We start from the raw sequence: 24,200 nt of genomic DNA, 5'->3' as shown, positions 1-24,200 counted from the left end.
AAATATATAAAGAAAATAGAATCCTGGGCAGAAAGATAGAGCCAGAGAGCTATACAGCATGGAAACAGGCCCTTCAGCCCCAACCGTCCATGACAAAGAAGTCACCGAGCTGACTTAGCCCCATCTGCCTGCATTTGGCCCGTAACCCTCTAAACCCTTCCTGGTCAAATTGCTTTTAAATATTAATTGTACCCACCTCCACTACTCACTATAGTGGCAGCATAAAGTAATCGCAGAGGCTTCTCAATCAACACCAAGAAGACAGAAAGCATGGTCATCTCCAGAAAGACTAACATGCCACAATGTGTGATCAAGATCGGAAATACAAACATCAAACAACTCAACAAATTCAAATATCTTGGCAGCCTAATAACAAGTAATGGCAGGTGCGACACATATATCAAATACAGAATAGCAATGGCGAAAGAAGCTTTCCAAAAAATGAAGACCATGTTAACAGACAGAAAGATGAGCACGTACACTAAAAACAGAATACTGCAGTGCTACATTTATTCTATCCTGACTTATGGAAGTGAATGCCGGACCATTTCCCCAGCAATGGAAGAGAGACTAGAAGCAGCTGAATTATGGTTCTACAGGAGAACGTTAAAAATATCACAGACCACACACACATCAAATGAAGAAGTTCTCAGAAGAGCCCAAGCAGTTCGATCACTCATACCAACGATAAGAGAAAGACAACTCAGATTCCGAGGACACATCATGCGGAATGATGAACTAGAAAAACTCATACTCTCTGGAAAGATTGAGGGGAGCAAACCTAGAGGAAGACCTTGGCTTATGTACATCAAAAGCATAGCCAGGTGGCTACACATTGAGGAAATGGAAGTCATCCAAAAAACGAAGGATAGATCTATATGGAAAACCATGGTCACCAAAGTCCGCATCGGATATGGTACCTAGACAGACCGAACTTCACCACTTCCTCTGGCAGCCTGATCTATGTAGTCACCATTCTCTGTGTGAAAACTTGCCTCTCAGATCCCTTTCTAATCTTTCTTGTCTTACTTTAAAGCAATACTGTCTAGTTTAACCTGGGGTGGGGGGAGCTGCACACCTAGGCCACACTGTTCTAGGACACTTCCCAAGCCCAAGCTGGGGAGTGTCTACTCATTTGCCTTACCAAAATGCCAGCACTGTATTTAAGTAAATCCAATTCCTTTTGCCATTCCTCAAGCCAATTGATCAAAATCCCACTGATTGATATCTTGTTATGATCTTCGCTGCCCACAACCACAAGAGGATAAGACACGAGGGAATAGGACCAATCAAGTGTTGCAGTGAAAAAGTGTGTATGGAACCGGAAGAGATAGCAGAGGTATTTAATGAATACTTTGCTTCAGTATTCACTACGAGAAAGGACCTTGGCGATTGCAGGGATGACTTACAGCGGATTGAAAGCTTGAGCATATAGAGATTAAGAAAGAGGATGTGCTGGAGCTTTTGGAAAGCATCAAGTTGGATAAGTCTCCGGAACTGGACGAGATGTACCCCAGGCTACTGTGGGAGGCGAGGGAGGAGATTGCTGAGGCTTTGGTGATGATTTTTGCATCAATGGGGATGAGAGAGGTTCCAGAGGACTGGAGGGTTACAGATGTTGTTCCCTTATTCAAGAGAGGGAGTAGAGATAGCTCAGGAAATTATAGACCAGTGAGTCTTACTTCAGTGGTTGGTAAGTTGATGGAGAAGATGCTGAGAGGCAGGATTTATGAACATTTGAAGAGGCATAATATGATTAGGAATAGTCAGCATGGCTTTGTGAAAGGCAGGTCGTGCCTTACGAGCCTGATTGAATTTTTTGAGGATGTGACTAAACACACTGATGAAAGTAGAGCAGTAGATGTACATAGATGTATATAGATTTCAGCAAGGCATTTGATAAGGTACCCCATGCCACGCTTATTGAGAAAGTAAGGAGGCATGGGAGGCATGGGAGGCATGGGATCCAAGGGCACCTTGCTTTGTAGATCCAGAATTGGCTTGCACACAGAAGGCAAAGAGTGGTTGTAGACAGGTCATATTCTGCATGGAGGTTGGTGACCAGTGGTGTGCCTCAGGGATCTGTTCTGGGACCCCTTTTCTTCATGATTTTTATAAATGACCTGGATGAGGAAGTGGAGGGATGGGTTAGGAATTTGCTGATGACACAAAGCTTGGGGGTGTTGTGGATAGTGTGGAGGGCTGTCAGAGGTTACAGCGGGACATCGATAGAATGCAAAACTGGGCTGAGAAGTGGCAGATGGAGTTCAACCCAGATAAGTGTGAGGTGGTTCATTTTAGTAGGTCAAATATGATGGCAGAATATAGCATTAATGGTAAGACTCTTGGCAGTGTGGCGGATCAGAGGGATCTTGGGGTCCAAGTCTTTAGGACACTCAAAGCTGCTGTGCAGATTGACTCTGTGGTTAAGAAGGCATACGGTGCATTGGCCTTCATCAACCGTGGGACTGAGTTTAAGCACCAAGAGGTAATGTTACAGCTCTAAAGGACCCTGGTCAGACCCCACTTGAAGTACTGTGCTCAGTTCAGGTCACCTCACTACAGGAAGGATGTGGAAACGATAGTAAGGGTGCAGAGGAGATTTACAAGGATGTTGCCTGGATTGGGGAGCATGCCTTATGAGAAGTGAACTCAGCCTTTTCTCCTTGGAGCAACGGAAGATGAGAGGTGACCTGATAGAGGTGTATAAGATGATGAGATGCATTGATCATGTGGATAGTCCCAGGCCTGAAACAGCTAACATGAGAGGGCACAGTTTTAAGGTGCTTGGAATTAGGTACAGGGAAGATGTCAGGTGTAAGTGTTTTTTTTTTAAAGACAGAGAATGGTGAGTGCGTGGAATGGGCTGCCGGCAACGGCGGTGGAGGCGGATGTAATAGGGTCTATTAAGAGACTCCTGGATAGGTACATGGAGCTTAAAAGAAAAGGTTAATTTCTAAAGTAGATACATGTTTGGCACAGCATTGTGGGCCAAAGGGCCTGTATTGTGCTGTAGGTTTTCTATGCTACTGACCAATTTGAATGTCAATTGGGGAATGTTGAAAGAGAAGTGTCAGTAAACTAATCATTAACTGAAAAGTAATAAACTACAGAGATTGGAAATCTGAACTAAAAATGGAAAATGTTGGATAAAGAGCTAGCATTACAGATTGATGACATTTCACCAGAACTAGGTCTGGACATCAGACCATGGCCCAGCTTTGGACATGCTCCTATATAAATGTCTGCTCAATTGTAGACTCTAAGATGATGAGAATGATGCGGAAAGGGGTCTTTAAGGGAAATCCCAATGATTTTTAAGGGAAGGCAGGAGGTTTACCTTGTTGGAGACAGCCACTGTCTGGTATTTGTATGCAAGGGGGTTTCGACTTTTATGTTACTGCGGAGGCTAATTAAAATGGCGTCTTTGTAAGGTTAATGTGGGGAATGCGACTTTGTTGTGTTAAACGCTGAGAAAAATTGCGCTAGCAGCTTGTTTTGGTTTAGAGGGTGATAAGATTGTGCTATTAACCAATTGGGATAGTTGTTATGGTTTTGGTGTATTTGAAGATACCGTATGCGTGGGGTTTTGGGGCAGAAGGTGGGACAGTGAGACAGAGGATGGACCAGGTGCTGTGATGTCCGCTATCAGGGTCAGACCCCGAGAGGGGCGTTCGGCAAGGAGAGGAGACGGAAACGGACTCATGTGGAGCGTCTGGTCGACCACCATTGCTGGTCCCAGGCAGCCGGTCGAGGTGGTCCAAGGGGTCGCAGGGTGAAGAAGAAGGTCCTTGAGCTCCAACTGTTTTGTGCACGAAGAGATTGAACTTTGATAAGTGTGGCGCCTTTTATTTTCCTTTTATATTTTATTCTCTCTTAATTATATAGTTCCAGTAATATCTATAAACTGTAAATCATTTAATTGCATCTGGTGTATTGTCTGTTATTTGGGCGGGGTGGGGTACATCACACAGCATCCACACAAACGAATTATCCAGTCTGGCGGGGCCGAGGCTGTTTCCCTAGACGACAGCGAGCCGAGAAACCCTGGGGTGGCTGGGGGGGCTACATGTATTATAAAAAATATGGCTTGCCGTTATTAGAGCAAACATGGATATTGTTCAAGTCTCGCAGACTGGTGCATCAGAGTAACTGAAATTGAATACCAATTAATAGCCATCAAATTCTCTCACAATGAGAGGAATTAGTGAAGTAGCTGAAGATGACTGGGTGAAGAATAGTGCCCCATGAAACATCCTGCTTTGAAACCCTAGGGCTAGGATGATTGGCCTAAAAGACCATAAACATCCTTAGTACTAAGTTTGGATTACAGCCAGTGTAGAGTTTTAAATTACTGTACCTCACTGAATTCAATTTTCAACTGGACTTCTTTGTGCAACTCTTGTTTTCCCTGATATTGAGAACTATACTATTTATTATTTTGTCAATACTTGGACTAAGTTTGGAATGAGGATTGGGATCCAAATCGTCTGCGGGAACCTGAACTAATAAATAACTGTTCACCATCATTCCCATGTTGATAATAGGACTGTAGCATTGATTCAATTGTTGTGGGATTGCTTAGCTTTGACTCCAACATGCTGACTCCACTACTTAGTATGCATACAGTCCTGTGCTACAGCTTCACAAGCTGCAACTTCATTTTCAGGGTCATTTGATGGTACTCCTAACCTATTCTTCCAGCCACCTCTGAAAATTACAGTAATTACTAACACTCAACTACCAGTTCTACCGGAAATTACAATAATTATAACTCAACTAAAATGCAAACTTTGCTGACCTTTAAAGTGATGATGTGGCACAAGGATTCAAATCTTGGTGCCTTGGAAAATCAGCTTTACTTGATTCTAGCCCATGACTAGCCCATGACACTATTAAATGAAATTTGAAGATGCAGCTAACAAGTATTATTTTTTGGGTTTTGACAGAAACTTAGTGCTGGGAAGTACCATTAGGTAAAAAATCAGCCATGACTTTTTTTTGGACAGTAGACTATTAATAAGGCTGAAATCAGCATTGGAGACAAGAGTGAAATATGCACAAACCCTGTACAACTGATAGGGATGATAACATAACAATAACACTACTGCGAGCACAGCTGCACAAGGAGTCCTCAGTGGCGAGTTAGTGTGCTCTTACCACCCCATTGCCTCATCACAGAATGGTGGTTGACAGGTTAACTGACATGGCATTGCAAACTACCTGTAAAATGGTGGGAGAATTGGAAGGGAGTGAGTGAAGGTAATGTGCATGCGAGAGAGAACAGGTCACACGGAATTAAATGGAACAGTCAGTAAATGACTGGATTGCCTTCATTGCTAGCAGAAACTTAGAGGACTAAATTACCATCTTCTATATTGAAAGAAAATGTGAAATATAAACAAGATACTACTCTTTACTACAGCTTCAATTTTATGGCCTATTAATTTAAGTGGGTGATAAAACTATCAGGCGAAACGGACTGTACACATTATACCCAGCTGTTTCTGAACAAGTACAGGGTAACTGAATGCTTTCAGCTATACTGAAACTGATGATACTTTACTTGCATACAGTGCATGTCTCAGCAAGAGCTTCAATAGAAATTCACGGATTGCAAAGTCACTGAAATTTCAGATACCTCACCTTTCCCAACATGAAAAAACATCTACAATTTTAGATTGAAGCTACACCAGAGCCTATGCAAGTGCAGGAAATTTCCCTTCAGGTGAGACATTAAATTACCTGCTTAATTCGTGGAATGTTGAATCAATTATGGCAATATCTAAACATAAAAGTGAAACTTTTACCTGATAAACATATAAAGGAAATGAAATAAGTATGGGTTAATGAAAATGAGGTAGAATGAAACATTAGAATATGAAACTGGAGCAGGAAAGCCATTTGATACACTTGTTATTTATGAACAGTAAAATCCCTTTGAATGCCAAAATTTTCAAGCATACAGTGCCCTGTAAAAGTATTCAACCCCCAACCCTTTGTTCACATAATTGAGTACTACAGTCAGGGATTTTGATCAATTTAACTGAAAATTTTTATTTGTGAATCACCAGCTCCTTTCTTCCCCCACAGTAAAGCCCACAAAATAGGGAAAAATGTAAAGCATGAGAAATTAACATTTCAAACACTGAAATGCCAGCAGTTTAAAAGTATTCATCCACCTTTGCTCAGTACCTAGTTGAACTACCTCCCGCAGCTAATACAGCCAATAGTCCTTTTGGATAAGTCTCTATTACATTTACACAACATAATGGAGCAAGATTTGTCCATTCCTCCTTGCAAAATTGCTCAAGCTGTGCAATTTTGGTTAGGTGGGGAGCAGTAGTTGACAGCAATTTTGACATCTTGCCAGATATGTTTGATCGGGTTAAGGTCAGGATTCTAACTGGGCCCCTCAAGATCAATTTTCTTCATTGTAGCCACTCCATGGTTGCTCTGGCAGTGTGCTCTGGTTCATTGTCCAGCTGAAAGATGAACTTCGTTCCCAGTTGATGCTTTCTGGCAGAAGCTAGCAGATTTTTATCCAGGATCTCTCTGTATTTAGCAGTATTTGTTTTCCCATCAATCCTGACAAGATTTTCAGTCTCTGCTGCTGAAATGCATCTCCATAGCATGATGTTTCCTCCACCATACTTTACAGTAGGGATGGTGTTACCTGGCTGATGCACAGTATTAGATTTATATCACACATACCACTTAGTCTCAGCCGACCACAAGACCTTCTTCCACATCGTTACAGTATCTTCTACGTGACACTTTGCAAAGTCTTGACAGGCAAGGATATGCATTTTTTAAGCCAAGGCTTCTTCCTTGCCACTCTTCCATAAATATCCTTTTTGTGCAAGGCCTTAAGAGATTTTAGAGCAACATCATCTCCAGATGCAGCTACTGACTTCTCCAGCTCACTCAGGGTGACTGCTGGTGTCACAGTGGGCTCTCTTACAAATGCCATTCTTCTCCAGCAACCAAGTTTAGAGGGGCAGCCTGACTTAGGCAGTGTGGCTGTGGCTTCATTTTTTCCTCCCACTTTTTCATGATAGACTGTAATGAGTTCCGAGGTAGATGGTCTTATACACTTCTGTATTATCCTTTTCCTGTATTGCCTTGAATGCTCTTCTATCTATATTTTGGTTTGGTCTGGTCTGTTAAAAATCTACCATACTGTTGGACTTTATAGAGAGAGTGTGTAATTATTCTTATGAATTCATTGAAAACAGGTGATCCTCCAATTTTCTACATCAACAAATTGGGTGAGTTGGTAAGCTAATTAATATACAGAATGGTCCCTGAAGAAAGTTCACATAATTACAAAGCGGATGAATATTTTCTCAGCCTCAATTGTTGTTTTTAATTTTTAATAAATTGTTGACATGCTTTGGAATTTTTCTTTTGATTTGACATGATGCACAATGTTTTGATGATTAGCTCAAAAAATCCTACTTCAATATATTTAAAATTTAGAACATGCGACAATAAAATGTGAAATTTTTTTGGGAGGGCTATTTACATGTCTTCATAAATTGACAACTTCATTGTTACCCACGATAAACTTCGTTATCCTGGCAAATCACTTAACTGATCTACATCCATTTTCAGCCCCAATATATCTATCCCACTTTCTCAGATACTTCTGTAACATCAAAGCTGAATATAATAAATTTGATCTCCTTACCTAACAAACACACACACACTGTACTGAACATTTCTACAGATCAGACTAATATACATAGAAATGTGTATCCCAATGTTTTCAGTGATGCATTAAGCAGACATGAAAGACAAGTTTATCATACATAATGACAAATAATATCAGGTCAAAATGTGGGAGTCAAGACTTTGTTGGAATTATCCTTGTGCTGTATAACAAGTAAAATAAAGTACTTTTTTCATCAGGGACAGAAAAATTCTGAATTAGCCAAGAGGATTGACATTTGGCTCTTCTGTAGTTTGGGTCATGAATGTCCAATACCTATGGACAAACTTCGGTTATGTAAGAATACTTGCCCGGGTAACAAGTACTTTTAACAGAATATAAAGGGACTGAGAAGCTTATATCACACCTTCAATTTGAAGCTACAGCACTACAATATCTGAAGGAGTCCAAGTCCTTTTGAGCAATGCTGAGTTTCAATTAGCCATTTTTCATTAAAGGATCTGGGTAATGAAAACATCCTTTAAAAATTTATGTTAAAACACAGGCAGGCATGCATTACAATACTTCTACATTTTAGCATTGACATAATATTTTGAATATGATAAAGATGACTTATTCAGAACTTACCTTCCGGGCTTGCTCTTCAGCCCGTTCCTTTTTAATTTTCTCTAGCTCAGCCAAAAGTGCAGCAGTGTCATCATCATCATCATCGTCACTACTACTATCTCTATCAGAGTCATCTTCTTCCTCTTCCTAAAACACCAACAAGATCAAAATAAATGCATGCTTATGAAAAAGACAAGTCAGCAATCCAAAATGTTTACCCAGTTAAAAGCATCTCTCATTACATCCAAATCAGATAAAATATTGCTCTCCCAAGTGCAACCATTCGCTTACTTTTTTAAAAAATCTTTATGCTCTCATATTTCCACGGAACAGTGTCTTTATTCCATTCTTGTAGCTCTTGCATAACACAATCTTGTCAAGAGTCATACAACAGTCATGAAAATATGATTCTAAACAAGACATTAAACAGTACATGAAATTATCTTCAGTTTAAGCTTTTGAAGATAGTTTAAGGCAGGAAAGTAAAGCAGCATCCTTCACTTCCATGCTATAAAATTGATTTCCTGTGCAACTTGGCCACCTGGTGGCTTCATTCAAAAATGCAGTAATAACTCATGAAAATTTCAACTTCACATTAAAAGGGAAAATACTCAACCAATCACCAACCTCTTAATAAAAAATGAATTAAATGTATTTTATTTATTTCTCTCTAACGACAGCTCAAATACATTTCTTGAAAATATACTTAAATTGAGGACCAGTTTATAAAGTAAAACAGAAAATCCTGGAGATATTCAGCAGTTCAGGCACCAACTGTCATAACAAAACAGAAATAAGAGTTATACACAAAAGGCTGGAGGAACTCAGCAGGTGAGGTATTATCTACTTAGGTCTACTTAAACAGTCAGTGTTTTAGACCAAGACCCTTCATTGGGGGGGGGGGGGGCAATTTGTCAAGTACCTTCACTTCATCTGCCACAACAGGTGGAATTTCCCAGTAACCACCCATTTCAATTCTAACTCTCATTCATAATCTGACACATTGGTCCGTGGCCTCCTCTATTGCCACTCTTAGATTGGAGGGGCAACACCTCATATTCTGTCTGGTTAGCCTCCAACCTGATGACATAAGCAGCAATCTCTCTAACATCGGTAATTATTCCCCCTCCCCCTTCTCGCTTTTGCCATTCTCCATCTTGGCTCCTCTCTTACCCCTTCTCTTTTAATCTGCCCATCACCTCCCTCTGGTGCCACCCTCCTCCTCCCCTCTCTCCCATGGTCCACTACTCTTTCCTTTCAGACTCCTCCTCCTTCAACCCTTTACTTTTTCCACCTATCACCACCCAGCTTCTCACATCACCCGTGCCTCTCCCCGACACCATCCACCCTGCCCCTCAACAGACTTCAACTACCACCTGCCAGCTTGTATTCCTTCCAACACCCCACCTTCTTATTTTGGCTTCGTTTGCCTTCTTGCCAGTCCTGATGAAGGATCTTAACTCAAAACGTCAACTGTTTACTCCTCTCCGGAGATGCTGCCTGACCTGCTGAATTCCTCCAGCATTTTGTGCATTGTTCTTGATTTCCAGCATCTGCAGAATCTTTGTTGTTTAGAAATAGAGTTAACCTTTCAGATCAGCAGCATTTCAACAGAAACACTTTTGGATTATTTTTATGAAGAAAATTCCAATATGCATGCTCTCTAGTTAAGTGAATAACAACACAGGAAGATTTGGCAGCTAGCTTTAACAAAAAAAAACTGTTAAAAGTATGCATTGGTTGAATGCTGTTGTAATAAGATAATATTAAAAGTATACTGATAATGCTGCTATTTAACTATTTTAGATTTTAATGGTTCAGAGAAACAGAAGTTTTCCAGGACTGTTTTAGATAAGTAGTTAAATAGCAGTATTATTTCTTGAAATAATATCGTTTTCCTCCTGATAATCCAATTCCCCCCCAAAGTTATTACTGAGTATATTTGCAAAACCCTGTCAAATAGCACATATGAGACTTTAAATTTGCTATTATAATTAAGAAATTCTCAAATTTTCAACTTGTGTTCATCTGTCAATATCCTGCATATGAAGGAAATCTAAAATAAAAAGAACTAATGCAGGAAAAACTCAGCTGGACAAAGCAGATCCAAGAAAAATCATACTGAAATGATTGTTCCATTTCTCCTCCAGAGACATTATTTTTCCTGAATATTTTCCCATTTCTATTATTCTGATCGTTAATTCTGCCTCTTAAAGCCTTCTGCCACAGCAAAGTTTCACCCATTTTTCTTTTAAAAACTAGCTGTCGCTATTCAGGCAAGAAACACCTCCTTAGAGTCCCACTTTCATTATTTTTGTACATGCAGCTGATGTTACATATCTCCAGCACTCAGGTTGAGTGCTGGAGTAACTTCCAGCACTCAACCTGAAAATTAAATTTTCTTGCTAAAAAGTAGTGACCAGAACCGGCTACTGTATTCCGACTGAGTTCTTTGTGTTTTACAAAGGTTGTGCATAAGCCTTTTTAAAATTTCATACGTCTGTTCTAAGCTGAATATTTCTTCCAAGATTGGTCAATTCTACACCCTCTTGAAGTGGAATGTTTCTAGTGCCCCTTCTCACTCTTCTCCCGAATCAGTTCACAATTTATATGTATGTACCCAGAGACTGCATCCACCTTACTGCCATTACCAGTCCCCTTTTCCTTAATCTAACTCAAATCAAGCTAGTCAAATACAGAAAATGTTGGAAATCAGAAAGTCAGTTAGTACCTCTGGAAAGAGAAACAAAGTTAAACCAAATTGAAGAACAGGGAAGATGGGGCAAAATAGCCAAGTGTAACTTAAGGTGAAAATAGAAAACTGTAAGAAGGGGGAATGCCAACAATAGGGTAAAGCCTAAGTTTGCCCAGGTGACAATCCATTTGGTAATAACTGGATGCCAGCTAGAGCTTTAAATTGCAGAGGTTATCTTTTGAGGGGGATGGATAGGACAAAGGGAATACTGCTAATAGGATACGGCTAGGCATGATCCCAATGCTTAAAATGCTGTCCAACAGGTTCAAGAGAATAGTTAGAGAAAAACACAAGTTAAAGCTGTAAAAAGCAAGAGGGAACAGTTACTGAATACTGAAACCAAAAGGAAAATGCTGGAAATAATCAGCAGATTAGGCAGTGTCTATGGGAACAGAAAAACAGTCAATATTATAGATGGATAAGGAAACTGAAGAAATGGCCAAGTTATCTGAAATTAATGAATTCAACGTTGGGTCCTGAAGACTGAAACCTGCCCAAATGGAAGAACCTCTAGGTTAAGTTGGAACTTGTTAGAACAGTGCAAGAGGCCTTGGGTAGATAGGTCAGTGTAGGGGTGGCACAATGAATTAAAGTGCCAGGCAACTGGAAACTGAGAATAGACCCTACAGACTGAATAAAAGTGCCCTGCAAGTGGTCATCCAATCTGTATTTGTTTTCTCTAACTTGGAAGGCAGAATATCTTGAGCAGCAAATGCTTCACACTAGATTGAGAAAAAAGTACAAGTGAATTGGTTCTTCACCTTAAAAGGAACATTTGGATCCCTGGATGTTAAGAAGGGATGAAGAAAAAAGGCGATATTGCTTCTTTTGTGGTTAGACTGGAAAGTAGTGAAAAGAGCAGTGGTTGATGGAAATCAACATGTCTTTTATGCTTGCTTTCCAGCAGCTCTCAATAATTTATTAACCAGACAGCTCGGTACACATTGAAGCCACCTCAGCAATCCTGACCTCACCCTTTCTTTATCCTATTCATCCCTCCCCAATACTTCTACAGCCTAAAAGGAACTGTTTTCTTACTCTTTTAGCTCTTACGAAGGATCTTCAGCATGAAACATTAATTTTGTTTCCCTTTCCACAATTGCTGCTTGATCTGTTTTCAGCATCTTCTGTTTTTACTTACATTTCTAACATCTGCAGTTTTTTTCTTTTCAATGCCTTTAGTAATTTTGTCCTACCTTTTATTTTATCAGTGATGTCTTCTTTGTTTACATTCTTGCCCAATGTGAAAGTTAAATTCAAGCAGCAGTAACATACTAAAAGTCCTCACTGATAATCCAGTATAGTATGGAGAGACTGACATTCAACGACACTACGTCAGCTCTCTAGTTCTGGTTGAACACTCCATGGCACAATCCTACCGAAGGGCAGGGGAGTGAATCCCAAACAATAATTACCTCCTACTCAATATTACTAACAGAAAAAGCATCTTGTGATTTTTCAGACCACAGACACTCTGTGATGGGAAAACAAGACTTGGGGAAAGGAGAGTCACTCATGAGATACACTCCTCTAATCTAATGCATCTGACAGTGCACAATAATTATATTAGATTCTACTTCAGAATTGCAGCAAGGCAAAAATTTCACCTCGGGACTGTCAGTCGGATCCACCCAGCCTAACTGCAGTTACTACAGTAAAACTCCAATAATCAAGCACCTTCAGTCTTCAGTGGTGTGGGATAAGCAGGTTTTGAGACTGTTGAATGTTACTCCTACATATGTATTTCATGGTTTGGATGTTGCACAATATATAATGTTTTCAGTGAATCCTTTAAGTACAAAGAGGGAAGGAAAGACAATTTCGTGAGTTTCAGCTTGTCAAAACTGACTCTCAGTGTTCTTGGTCCTAAATGCACATCCAGCAGTGTCTATGGGAACAAAAAAACTATTATAGACATTCAATATTATAGATGGATAAGGTAACTGAAGAACTGGTTAATCCTAATACAAACAGAGAAGCCAAGTTATCTGAAATTAATGAATTCAATGTTGGGCCCTGAAGGCTGAAACCTGCTAGCCCTCCAACTCCTAGCACAAAATTTAACTAACAAGCGAGTCAGATGCTGAGCAATGGGATTATCAGAGTTTTTCTATACCTCTACAATCCTGTGAGATCTACCACTGCCCAATCTTGAGGGCCGATGGCACTCACCATGTTCATTGCTTCAGATGTCTTGGGAGGTTTGTTTCTGTCACCACAAAGTCCTAAGGCAATTACAGGATTCTCAGTGACAGCTGATTTTCAACTGGACCAAATCAGCAACTTCCACATCAGCAGAGGGGGCGTGAGTGCTCCTAAAGAGTGTTAGGGTGTTGAGATCATTGGAAAATAGGAGATATGATGAATAGAGCAAAGAGTAGGCAATGGAAGTAAAAGCAAGGTAAGCAGTGTGGAGATGATTCAGAGAAGATTCACAAGAATAATTCCAGAAATGAAAGGGTTACCGTATGAGGAATGTCTGGCAGTTCTTGGGCTGTATTCCCTGGAGTTCAGGAGAATGGGGGGGGGGGCGGTCTCATAGAAATATTATGAATGTTAAAAGGCCTGAACAGATTACATATGGCAAAGATATTTCCCACGGTAGGGGAGTCTAGGACAAGAGGGCACAACTTCAGGATTAAAGCATATCCATTTAGAACAGAGATGCAAAGAAGTTACGTACTTTAGACAGAGGGTGGTAAATCTGTGGAATTTGTTGCCACGAGCAGCTGTGGAAGCCAAGTCATTGGGTGTATTTAAGGCAGAGATTGATTAGCCAGGGCATCAAAGGGTATGGGAGTGGGGATGACTGTAAGAAATTGATCAGCCCATGATTGAATGGCAGAGCAAAAACTGATATTTCTGTTACTAAATATTACAAAAAATATGAGTATCTAGTTAAATAAAAACACATGGGTGGTTCTCTGAGGTGGTTTAGATAGTAAATTTGGCTCTTTCCTCAGAATAGCAGAGCACACTGATCTACTTGAACAGGGTGAAACTGTTCTCACTCTGGAGATCCAGGAATTATGATGATCTTATTTACACTCCTGAAGAATATGTCAGAGGTGGTACCTCTTTCAATTTATCCGCCACCTTTTGGTGAAGTCTTCAAAAACCATGCAAGTACACAGATAAGAGAAAGATGACCAGAAAATTGGAGATGTTCTCTTAAACAAACAAAATGTATATGTCATAACCTACATCTGTCAGTGGATCATCAGCATCAAGGTTTGCTGCAGGTATCTGGTCCAGCCGTGGCCTCTTTGAAGACGATGTTGTGTGTTCTACAAGCAAAACCACAAAGAAATTACTTATTTTAAAAAAAACAATAAGTGGACTGTTGCTCTATCTGTCAAGGGACAGCCTTAGCAGTCAGTACTATTCTCACATCCTAGGCTGTGGACTCAACATTTCATGTCAGAAAGTTAAACAGATAATCAACACTGGCATTCAGCAGAATACTTCAGGAGTACGGCAGCACTGGAGCTGCCGTCATTTAAAATGTTTTAAGATGAGGTGTAATAGATCTTTCCACACCTCAAAGCAGTGGCGGCAGACTAGCAGATTTTCATGACTATTGGAAATAAATCCAACTAACACTTCAACAAATTTTGCATTTCTTTCTTCTAAGATGCTAAACAGCAGTGTAATAACTTGCCCAGTGAAGTCAGCAAACTTAAAGGGAATGTAGGATATGGGCCTCAACAATCTTAAAGAGAGCGTGGGAAATGGGGCTTCTTGAGTTTAAATTAAACTCAAGAAACAGGGCTACGGTGAACTTAAAGAAAATCCTGATGTTTAAGCATAAAACTCAGTGGAAAAGCCCATGACCTGCAAACTCACTGGAGCCCTGGTGAACTAGAAGTTGAACTGGATAATCAGAGGCTTACTGTATTTATTTATTATTTAAGTGATCTTTATGAAGTTTGTGAAATCCTGTAGTTAGGAATAGTACTACATAAAAAGGCCCAAATAAAATAGTAAATTTTCACCTTTCTCATCTGTTGTTCAAAATTCTCTTCATGACCAAACAAGTTTGCAGCTGACATAGACATCTTCTCCATTTGCTCTCTACATTACATCATGCTAATGATTAATCTTATGCAATAAGCATGATAAACTACCCAAGTAAGCTTTGTTCCCAATATTAGAAAATAGTGAACCTTAGACCCTGACTACCAAAATTAGAATGAAAAGCCTTCAGACCATCAGACTTGGAAGCGGTCAGTGAGATAGCTAGTTTCATTTTTCTTATATCCCCAGATGTGGAGGAGGTACCATTTCATTTGTTATTTATAAAAGGGACACTACAGGCCCACTAGCCTAACATTAGTCAAAAGGGAAAATATTAAGCTATTATTATAGACATCAAAGCAGAGCACCCAAATATATTCAAGATAACCAGACAAAGCCAGCATAGTTTTGAGAGAAGCATGTTCCAGATAAAGGTACATTAGATTTCCAGATTCATTAAAATAGTGATGCAAAATTACTGCAGAAAATAAAATCATGTAGTTTTGAAAGCAATATATTTATACAGATTGAAGACTGGCTGGCTAAGAGAGAACGGAAAGTTAGGACTTTATCTGGTTGGCAAGTTGTAATGATTGGGAGGCCACACTGGGCCTCAAGTTCTTACAATTTACATAAATTATTTGAAAGAGGGCAATAAAGCTATAGTTTCTAAAGGTGATAATGACAAAAATATGAGGACAATAAACTGGAGAGCCTACAGAAGAACATATAATAATAAGATACAAGAGCAGGACAGGACCATGCAGCCCTTCGAGATTGTCCGCCCAGTTATAAAGATCATGGTTCATCATTTACCTTTAGTGCTGTTTTTCAGCATTATCAGTATTTCCCTCAAATCTCAATATCCAGATTCTATTAAGTTCTATTTTGATTGAGGATATATATTAAGTAATTGGGCAAAGATCTGACAAATGCAATAGGATGCGGGAAAAAATATACAATTGTCTGTCAATATCCAGCACGGGTAAAAAAAAACCCTCCCCACCTATGAGCACATCTGCACAGAACACTATCACAGGAAAGCAGCATCCATTTAAAACAGTGATTACCTCTCAACCATCAGGCTCTTGAAGGGGATAAATTCATTTGCCCCTTCACTGAACTGCTCCTACAACCTACGGATTCACTTTAAAGGACTCTTCATCTCGTGCTCTCAATATCTAATGTTTATTTATTTAATATTATTACTGTTTCTTTCTTGTTGTATTTGCACAGTTTGTCTTTTCCCCACTGGTTGAACACTGAAGTTGGTGCAGTCCTTCATTGATTCTACTATGGTTATTGTTCTACGATGGATTTATTGAGTATGTCCACAGGAAAACACATCTCAGGGTTGTATATGGTAACATACATGTTACTTTGATAATAAGTTTACTTTGAAGCAAGAAAAAATTTAAAACAGCACTGTACCTAGATTGTCAGAGATGGCATAGCTAAGGTTCAAGGCAAAGAATCAGAAGGGCTACACGACAGAAGGAGCTGTTTGTCCTATCATGTCCATGCTGGCTTTCTACTGGATCAACTCACTAGTGGAAATAGCCCCTTCTCCTAAATCATGTAAATTTCCCCCATTTATTTATCTAATCCCCTCCTGAAGCCTAAACAGAAACTGAATAAAAATAGAAGTTTCTCTTCCTGCCACTCAAATCTTTTCTGAACCCCCTTTAATATCGTTATAACCTTCCTGTAATATGGCAGACAGGAATTGAACAGAACACCATTAAAATTTAATTTTAATTCCAAAAGAAATCTTGTTCAGAAAAGAAAGTTATTTCATACCTCTGGGTGGTCGATCTCTGTTCTTTTCGCGTACCGCCACACGTTCTCTCTCCTCCAAATCCCTGCGGAAGTCACGGCCACGCAGCTCTTCAGGCACATCCTGGGTCGGTTGTCTGCAAGTATGTATTGTGGTGTGGGATTGATATGTCTATGCAGAGGCATTTCATTTAAAACCAAGGTAGAACAATCTACTAGTCTCAGAGACCAGAAGGTAGCTGTGTCTCAGACTAGTTGATTCCTGATATGCTTTTAACCTTTTAAGACTCCTGCTCCTTTAAGCAAAAACAATCTCTGCAGCTGTGACTTGGTGTGTTACTCCTCTGTCCAGTGCAACCATTGATACATAGACTACAACATCTCCCCATAGAATAGGGGCTCCCGACCTTTTTTATGCCATGGACCTCTCCAATAACAAAGTGGTCCACGGACCCCAGGTTGGGAACCCCTGCCCTGCACCTATTTTAAAGATCAGTGAAAATGACTCTCACTCTGTGCAAAGTGTTGTTAGCAGTGCTGTCTGTACTATAATACTGAGCAATTGACCAGGTGAAAAAAATCAACTGCATGTCCTTTATTACTAAGCAATATTTTAAAAATTACCAAAGTGATGTTTGTTTCAAAACTTTAACAGCAGCCTGTAATATCTAGTTGTTTTTCTTTAATCATTCTCCCAACCCTATCAATTCAATTCTGTTTAGAACATAGAACAGTACAGGCCCTTCGGCCCACAGTGTTGTGCCAACCCTCAAACCCTGCCTCCCATATAAATTCCTCCATATACCTATCTCAGTCTCTTAAACTTCACTAGTGTATCTGCCTCCACCACTGACTCAGGCAGTGCATTCCATGCACCAACCACTCTCTGAGTAAAAAACCTTTCTCTAATATCCCCCTTGAACTTCCCACCCCTTACCTTAAAGCCATGTCCTCTTGTATTGAGCAGTGGTGCCCTGGGGAAGAGGCACTGGCTGTCCACTCTATCTATTCCTCTTATTACCTTGTACACCTCTATCATGTCTCCTCTCATCCTCCTTCTCTCCAAAGAGTAAAGCCCTAGCTCCTTTAATCTCTGATCATAATGCATACTCTCTAAACCAGGCAGCATTCTGGTAAATCTCCTCTGTACCCTTTCCAATGCTTCCACATCCTTCCTATAGTGAGGTGACCAGAACTGGTGTGGCCTAACCAGAGTTTTATAGAGCTGCATCATTACATCGCAACTCTTAAACTCTATCCCTCGACTTATGAAAGCTAATACCCCATAAGCTTTTTTAACTACCCTATTCACCGGTGAGGCAACTTTCAGGGATCTGTGGACATGTACCCCGAGATCCCTCTGCTCCTCCAGACCACCAAGTATCCTGCCACTTACTTTGTACTCTGCCTTGGAGTTTGTCCTTCCAAAGTGTACCACCTCACAGTTCTCCAGGTTGAACTCCATCTGCCACTTCTCAGCCAACTTCTGCATCCTGTCAATGTCTCTCTGCAATCTTTGACAATCCTCTACACTATCTACAACACCACCAACCTTTGTGTCATCTGCAAACTTGCCAACCCACCCTTCTATCCCCACGTCCAGGCCGTTAATAAAAATCACGAAAAGTAGAGGTCCCAGAACAGATACTTGTGGGACACCACTAGTCACCATCCTCCAATCTGAATGCACTACCTCCACCATGACCCTCTGCCTTCTGCAGACAAGCCAATTCTGAATCCACCTAGCCAAACTTCCCTGGATCCCATGCCTTCTGACTTTCTGAATAAGCCTACCATGTGGAACTTTGTCAGATGCCTTACTAAAATCCATATAGATCACATCCACTGCACTATCCTCATCTATATGCCTGGTCACTTCCTCAAACAACTCTATCAGGCTTGTTAGACATGATCTGCCCTTCACAAAGCCATGCTGACTGTCCCTGATCAGACCATGATTCTCTAAATGCCCAGAGATCCTATCTCTAAGAATCTTTTCCAACAGCTTTCCCACCACAGAAGTAAGGCTCACTGGCCTATAATTACCCGGACTATCCCTACTACCTTTTGTGAACAAGGGGACAACATTCGCCTCCCTTCAATCCTCCGGTACCATTCCCGTGGACAACGAGGAAATAAAGATCTTAGCCAGAGGCTCAGCAATCTCTTCCCTCACTTCGTGGAGCAGCCTGGGAATATTCCGTCAGGCCCCGGGGACTTATCCGTCCTAATGTATTTTAACAACTCCAACACCTCCTCTCCCTTAATATCAACATGCTCCAGAACATCAACCTCACTCATATTGTCCTCACCATCATCAAGTTCCCTCTCATTGGTGAATACCAAAGAGAAGCATTCACTGAGGACCTCGCTCACTTCCACAGCCTCCAGGCACATCTTCCCACCTTTATCTCTAATCGGTCCTACCTTCACTCCTGTCATCCTTTTTTTCTTCACATAATTGAAGAATGCCTTGGGGTTTTCCTTTACCCTACTCGCCAAGGCCTTCTCATGCCCCCTTCCTGCTCTTCTCAGCCCCTTCTTAAGCTCCTTCCTTGCTTCCCTATATTCCTCAATAGACCCATCTGATCCTTGCTTCCTAAACCTCATGTATACTGCCTTCTTCCACCTGACTAAATTTTCCACCTCACTTGTCACCCATGGTTCCTTCACTCTACTATTCTTTATCTTCCTCACTGGGACACATTTATCCCTAACATCCTGCAAGAGATCTCTAAACATTGACCACATGTCCATAGTACATTTCCCTGCAAAAACATCATCCCAATTCACACCCGTAAGTTCTAATTTTGCCACATTATAGGAAAATTAAGAAGATATTGAAGGGGGTTCAGAAAGGATTTACCAACATTCTACTAACTCTGCTCTCCTGTTAGCTCACCATTAAAATGGAAAACATCACTGCATATTTTTAGGGTACTACAAACATTTCAAAAATATAACAAATAAGCTCAATACTTTGAATAAATTATAAATGTACATCATAGAAGTGACTTAGGATTACTTGCTTATTTTACTTCAATCAGGATACATAAAATATTTACCTCATATTCATCTTTTCATTCATCATTTAAATATTCAATTAAATACCATATTCTTGTTCAGCAAGAAAATCACAGACACAATTCTATTGTCATTGACTATCACTGGTCAATTAATTTGTTGCACAATTGAATGAAAAGAAAACGCTGGCACAGGACGGTATCTTCTAACCTGTATTTTATTTTAGTGTGCGACGGAAGGTCACGACTCGAGTATTGCTTGGAAAGTTGACTCAGATCTCCTTCTCCTTTTCCCTTCCCTCCTCTAGCTGGTTCAAAAGTTGGTCGAGCAGCAGTTGTCATTTTTTAAATGCCCAATGTAAAATGTTTACTTGCAGAGAACAAAAGGTAGTCAGTGTTTATCAAAACATATGCACAACAAAAGATTATACTTCCTAAAGGTGAAGAAATACTTTCAACCAAGTAAATAAAGGCAACTTATTTTAAACCGTGCTTAAATACCATTACAAGAACAGAAATGTTATAAAGATTCAACAAGTCAAGCTGTATCAGTGAAGATAATTTGTTTTACTGTTCAACAGAACAGCACAGCACAGCAGTGTCCCTCTTGGCCCACCTTGTCTGCTCCAACCATGTCGCCAATCTAACCAATCCCATCTACCTGGACAGGTTCTGTTTTCCCTTGCACGTCTGTCTAACCGCCTCTGGCACACTGTTATGTATCTGCTTCTACCATCATCTTAGAAGTGTGTTTTGGGGATTGGTCACTTACTTCTCTCAATGTGGGAAAAACAAACTCAATCTTCATAAGAACAATGACCTGAAATATTACGAACAAAAAAAAGTATGCAGATGCTGGAAATACAAGTCATATTAAGTCTCTTTGTGATTTCAATGAATGTTTACTGGCCTGCTGAATATTCTCTGCATTTGCATCAGTATTTTGCCTTTGCATTTTTATACAAGAATATCACTGTGGTAAAAGAAGTTAATAGGCACAGTATTTATAAAAAAAAACATTGAAAATAGCTCCTGATGAAAGGTCTCAGCCTGAAACGTCGACTATTTATTCATTGCCACAGATGCCGCCTGACCTGCTGAGCCCCTCCAGCACTGTGTGTGTGTGTTGCTTTAGAAATTGCTTATTCCTTAACAGATGATTCTGTGTACGCTTACTTAAATTCTTCATTGGTTCAATCCATCTCTTGGACACTTGCACATTGTTTAGCAGAGCTAAGCAACTTTGGGTGGGTGGAGTTTTCTTTTGGGACGTCACATTTCATAACAAATAACAAAACTTTTTCCTACCACTCTTTCTCTTTATTGGCAGCCAAACTAACCATGTACTATCAGTTCAGTTCTACTTTCAACATTATCGTGCATAGACTTTTGACCCAAGGGAGTGCTGCTACAATTCTAATATCCTGTAATTATTATAGTTTGTTTTTAATAGGTCTTTAACATTTTTTGACAATTTTTTCCCATTGAGATTATCAATACTCCCATTCCATGCAAAGTTTCATTAATTATTTTGCATTCTGATTCCATTCAACCAAGGTGAGTGTTTAGGTTGAATAATGAAGACCCACTAGTAATGTTGGATTTTTATTCACAGAGACTGAACATCATTTAACAAGCCAACACAGCTCACTCTAGTGGCAAACCTTACCTTGTTAACAGGTTGACTAATATCTGACATAGAAAGATCAACATTTTAACCCTGAAATTTCTGCAAATCATTTATGGAAGAACTTCTGACAACGATTCTCATCCCCCCTTCCCCCACGTTTTTAAACCTGTTTGTCAGAAACTACAACAGGGGTAAGTGCAGATCATTACTCAAAACTCAAAATTCTGTTGAAATGATCCCAATAGCCATTTGACACCCTGCCTGACCCATCCTTTACTCTGGGTCTTGTCATCCGAAGATCCGACAATATTACAAAACTCAGTCAAACAGTTTTTGATGAGTAAATCCCATTTGAGATTAAGCCAATAAGGAGCAAATTTACCCATAGTGGATTTTACAAAAAATGCTGGTGAACGCAGCAGGCCAGCACCCCTGACAAAGGGTCTCGGCCAGAAACGTCAACTGTACCTCTTCCTATAGATGCTGCCTGGCCTGCCACGTTCACCAGCAGTTTTTGTGTGTGTTGCTTGAAATTCCAGCAAAAGCAGATTTCCTCATGTTTGCATAGTGGATTTATCCTGTTTTGTGAAAACCCGGGTAACTTTCTAAGTTAGTATTCTGATACAAGGTTGTTGACCTGAAACATTAACACTTTTCCCCTGCACAGATGTTATCTGAACATCCACAGTATTTCCAATTTTCATTTCAAACTCAAGAATTCTGATAATTAATTCAGGACAGAGAGAGAAGAGATAGGCAGCAGGATGACATGGAGTTAACCACAGTACTATCTTTATCTCCTGGCCTTTGGTTGGGAGCTGGGGCAGATTAGCAAAACATAACAGAAATACAATCTCACTGATAAACTCTCATCACTAATTGAGAAAGAAGTGTGCTTAGTAACTAACCTGCAAATGAGCTGAAAATTCTAGGTTGAAACTACAGGGTGCATTGACTTTGTTAGAAGTTTGTGTAGACTTGCACGTCATCTAGAACTTCGACGAAACCTATAGATGCAAAGTATCCTGACTGATTGCATCACAGCCAAGTATAGAAACACCTGTGCCCAGGAATGGAAATGTCTACAGAAAACGGTGATGCAGCCCAGTCCATCACAAGCAAAGTCCTCGCCACCACTGTGGAGCACTGCCACAAGAAAGCAGCATCCATCATCAAGGACCACCATCATCCAAGCCATGCTCTTTTCTCGCTACTATGATCGGGTAGAAGGTACAGGAGCCTTAGGTCCCATACCATCAGATTCAGGAACAATTATTACCCTACAACCATCAGGCTCCTGAACTAACGTGGATTGCTTCACTCACCTCAACACTGAACTGATTCCACAACCTACAAACTTACTTTCAAGAAATCTACAATTCATGCTGTTATTTTTTTATTTGCACAATTTGTCTTCTTTTGCACACTGATATTCTTTATTTATGCACAGCTTTTCACAAATTCTATTGTTATTTATTTTCCTGCAAGTACCTATAAGAAAATGAAACTCAAGGTAGTATACCTTGTGACATATACGCACTTTGATCATCGTCCTTACAGAAATCCTAGCCAATGTTTGTCCCCTAATGAGCATCATTGTTCACCAATTCATGAATTGCCTGGTCACTATCAAGTTCTATGTTGGACCTTTATCTATACGAGAGATGTGAATGTTTGAATATCGGCTTGCTTTACTTCACCTGTGGAAAAGTGCGATATGGGAGGTGTTAGACCACCTCCAGTCCCACCCGCCTCTTTCCTTCCGACCTTGGAAGGCTGCCGATGTCCCTCCGGTTTCCAGCTGCACCGGGGGGCCGTGACAGCGCCGTACACACAGTAAACACACGCCGCCAACCTACAGATCCGGAAACCAGCTTTAGCCGTGGGACTGCCGGGGCCACCCCATTCCCCCCACTCTCTCCCGTACACGGTCTGCCCAGCCCAGACTCTGCCCCCGCCCCCGCAAGCCCGGTGCCAGGAGCCTCAGTTACCTGCAAGACCCACCAACTGACCGCCGGCTCCCAAACGACGACCCCCGTTTCAGCCCCGGGCCAGCGCTCACTTGTCCCACAATGCACCGCGCTACGGTACGGTGGCCGATTGGCGAAGGGAACCAAAGCGCTTTCGTGCGAGCGGGAACCAAGCTACCGCTTGATCTCTACGGGTCAGAACTAGGACATGTGTAGAGAGTAAAGGCCCGCCGACCCTTCCTCCAGACAGAAAGATAGAGTGGAGATCGTAATGTCTTCAATATTTCAGTAATATCCTAAACACATTGTTTGATTAAGCATTCTTTATTTCTTTGCATCATTCATTATATATAAGTATGTAAAAGCTGTACGTCTTGTGTGAGCGCCTCGCTAAGAAAAAAAAGTAAAACAAGGTAGACAAATAACCAGGCTTCTATGTTTTTTTAAAAAAATATTGGCTTGCTTTAATTTGCCTCTGGAAAAGTGCAATATGTGAGGTACCAAAAAAAGGCAGAAAAAGGACGAAATTAACAAGCAATGAGTACAGCCAAGGGTTCATAAAAAGTGGCGTCTAAACAGCAACCAACCTGGCTGAACGAATTGTGGTAGGGGCTCACATACACCAGACCAATGCAGGTTTACAGGCGAAACTTGCAGAAAATGCAACAAAGTAGGTGTTATGTTTTATAACTTCAAAACATTAAACTAATTCAAAGGAAGACGGAGTCTGGGAATGCAGGTCTAACTT

The 24,200-nt window shown here is 40.5% G+C and overlaps 1 protein-coding gene across 1 annotated transcript in view; it reads right to left on the bottom strand.

Annotated features, from left to right (window-relative positions):
• The window catches only part of cwc15 (CWC15 spliceosome associated protein homolog), a 33,939-nt gene extending 10,366 nt beyond the window's left edge, over positions 1 to 23,573 (bottom strand). Inside the window, exons 1-5 of the mRNA XM_063053833.1 lie at positions 23,474 to 23,573; positions 20,064 to 20,222; positions 16,854 to 16,966; positions 14,241 to 14,323; positions 8,303 to 8,428 (exon numbers count right to left, since the gene is read on the bottom strand). Coding sequence (XP_062909903.1) covers positions 8,303 to 8,428; positions 14,241 to 14,323; positions 16,854 to 16,966; positions 20,064 to 20,194 — 453 coding nt within the window. The 5' untranslated portion in view covers positions 20,195 to 20,222; positions 23,474 to 23,573. The remainder of the gene's footprint in view (positions 1 to 8,302; positions 8,429 to 14,240; positions 14,324 to 16,853; positions 16,967 to 20,063; positions 20,223 to 23,473) is intronic.
• Between the last annotated feature and the right edge of the window lie 627 nt (positions 23,574 to 24,200).

This window comes from Mobula hypostoma, chromosome 7 (assembly GCF_963921235.1).
Source record: "Mobula hypostoma chromosome 7, sMobHyp1.1, whole genome shotgun sequence".
NCBI lineage: Eukaryota > Metazoa > Chordata > Chondrichthyes > Myliobatiformes > Myliobatidae > Mobula > Mobula hypostoma.
The sequence above is the reverse complement of the archived record's forward strand: the minus strand, read 5'-3'. Positions and strand labels throughout refer to the sequence as shown.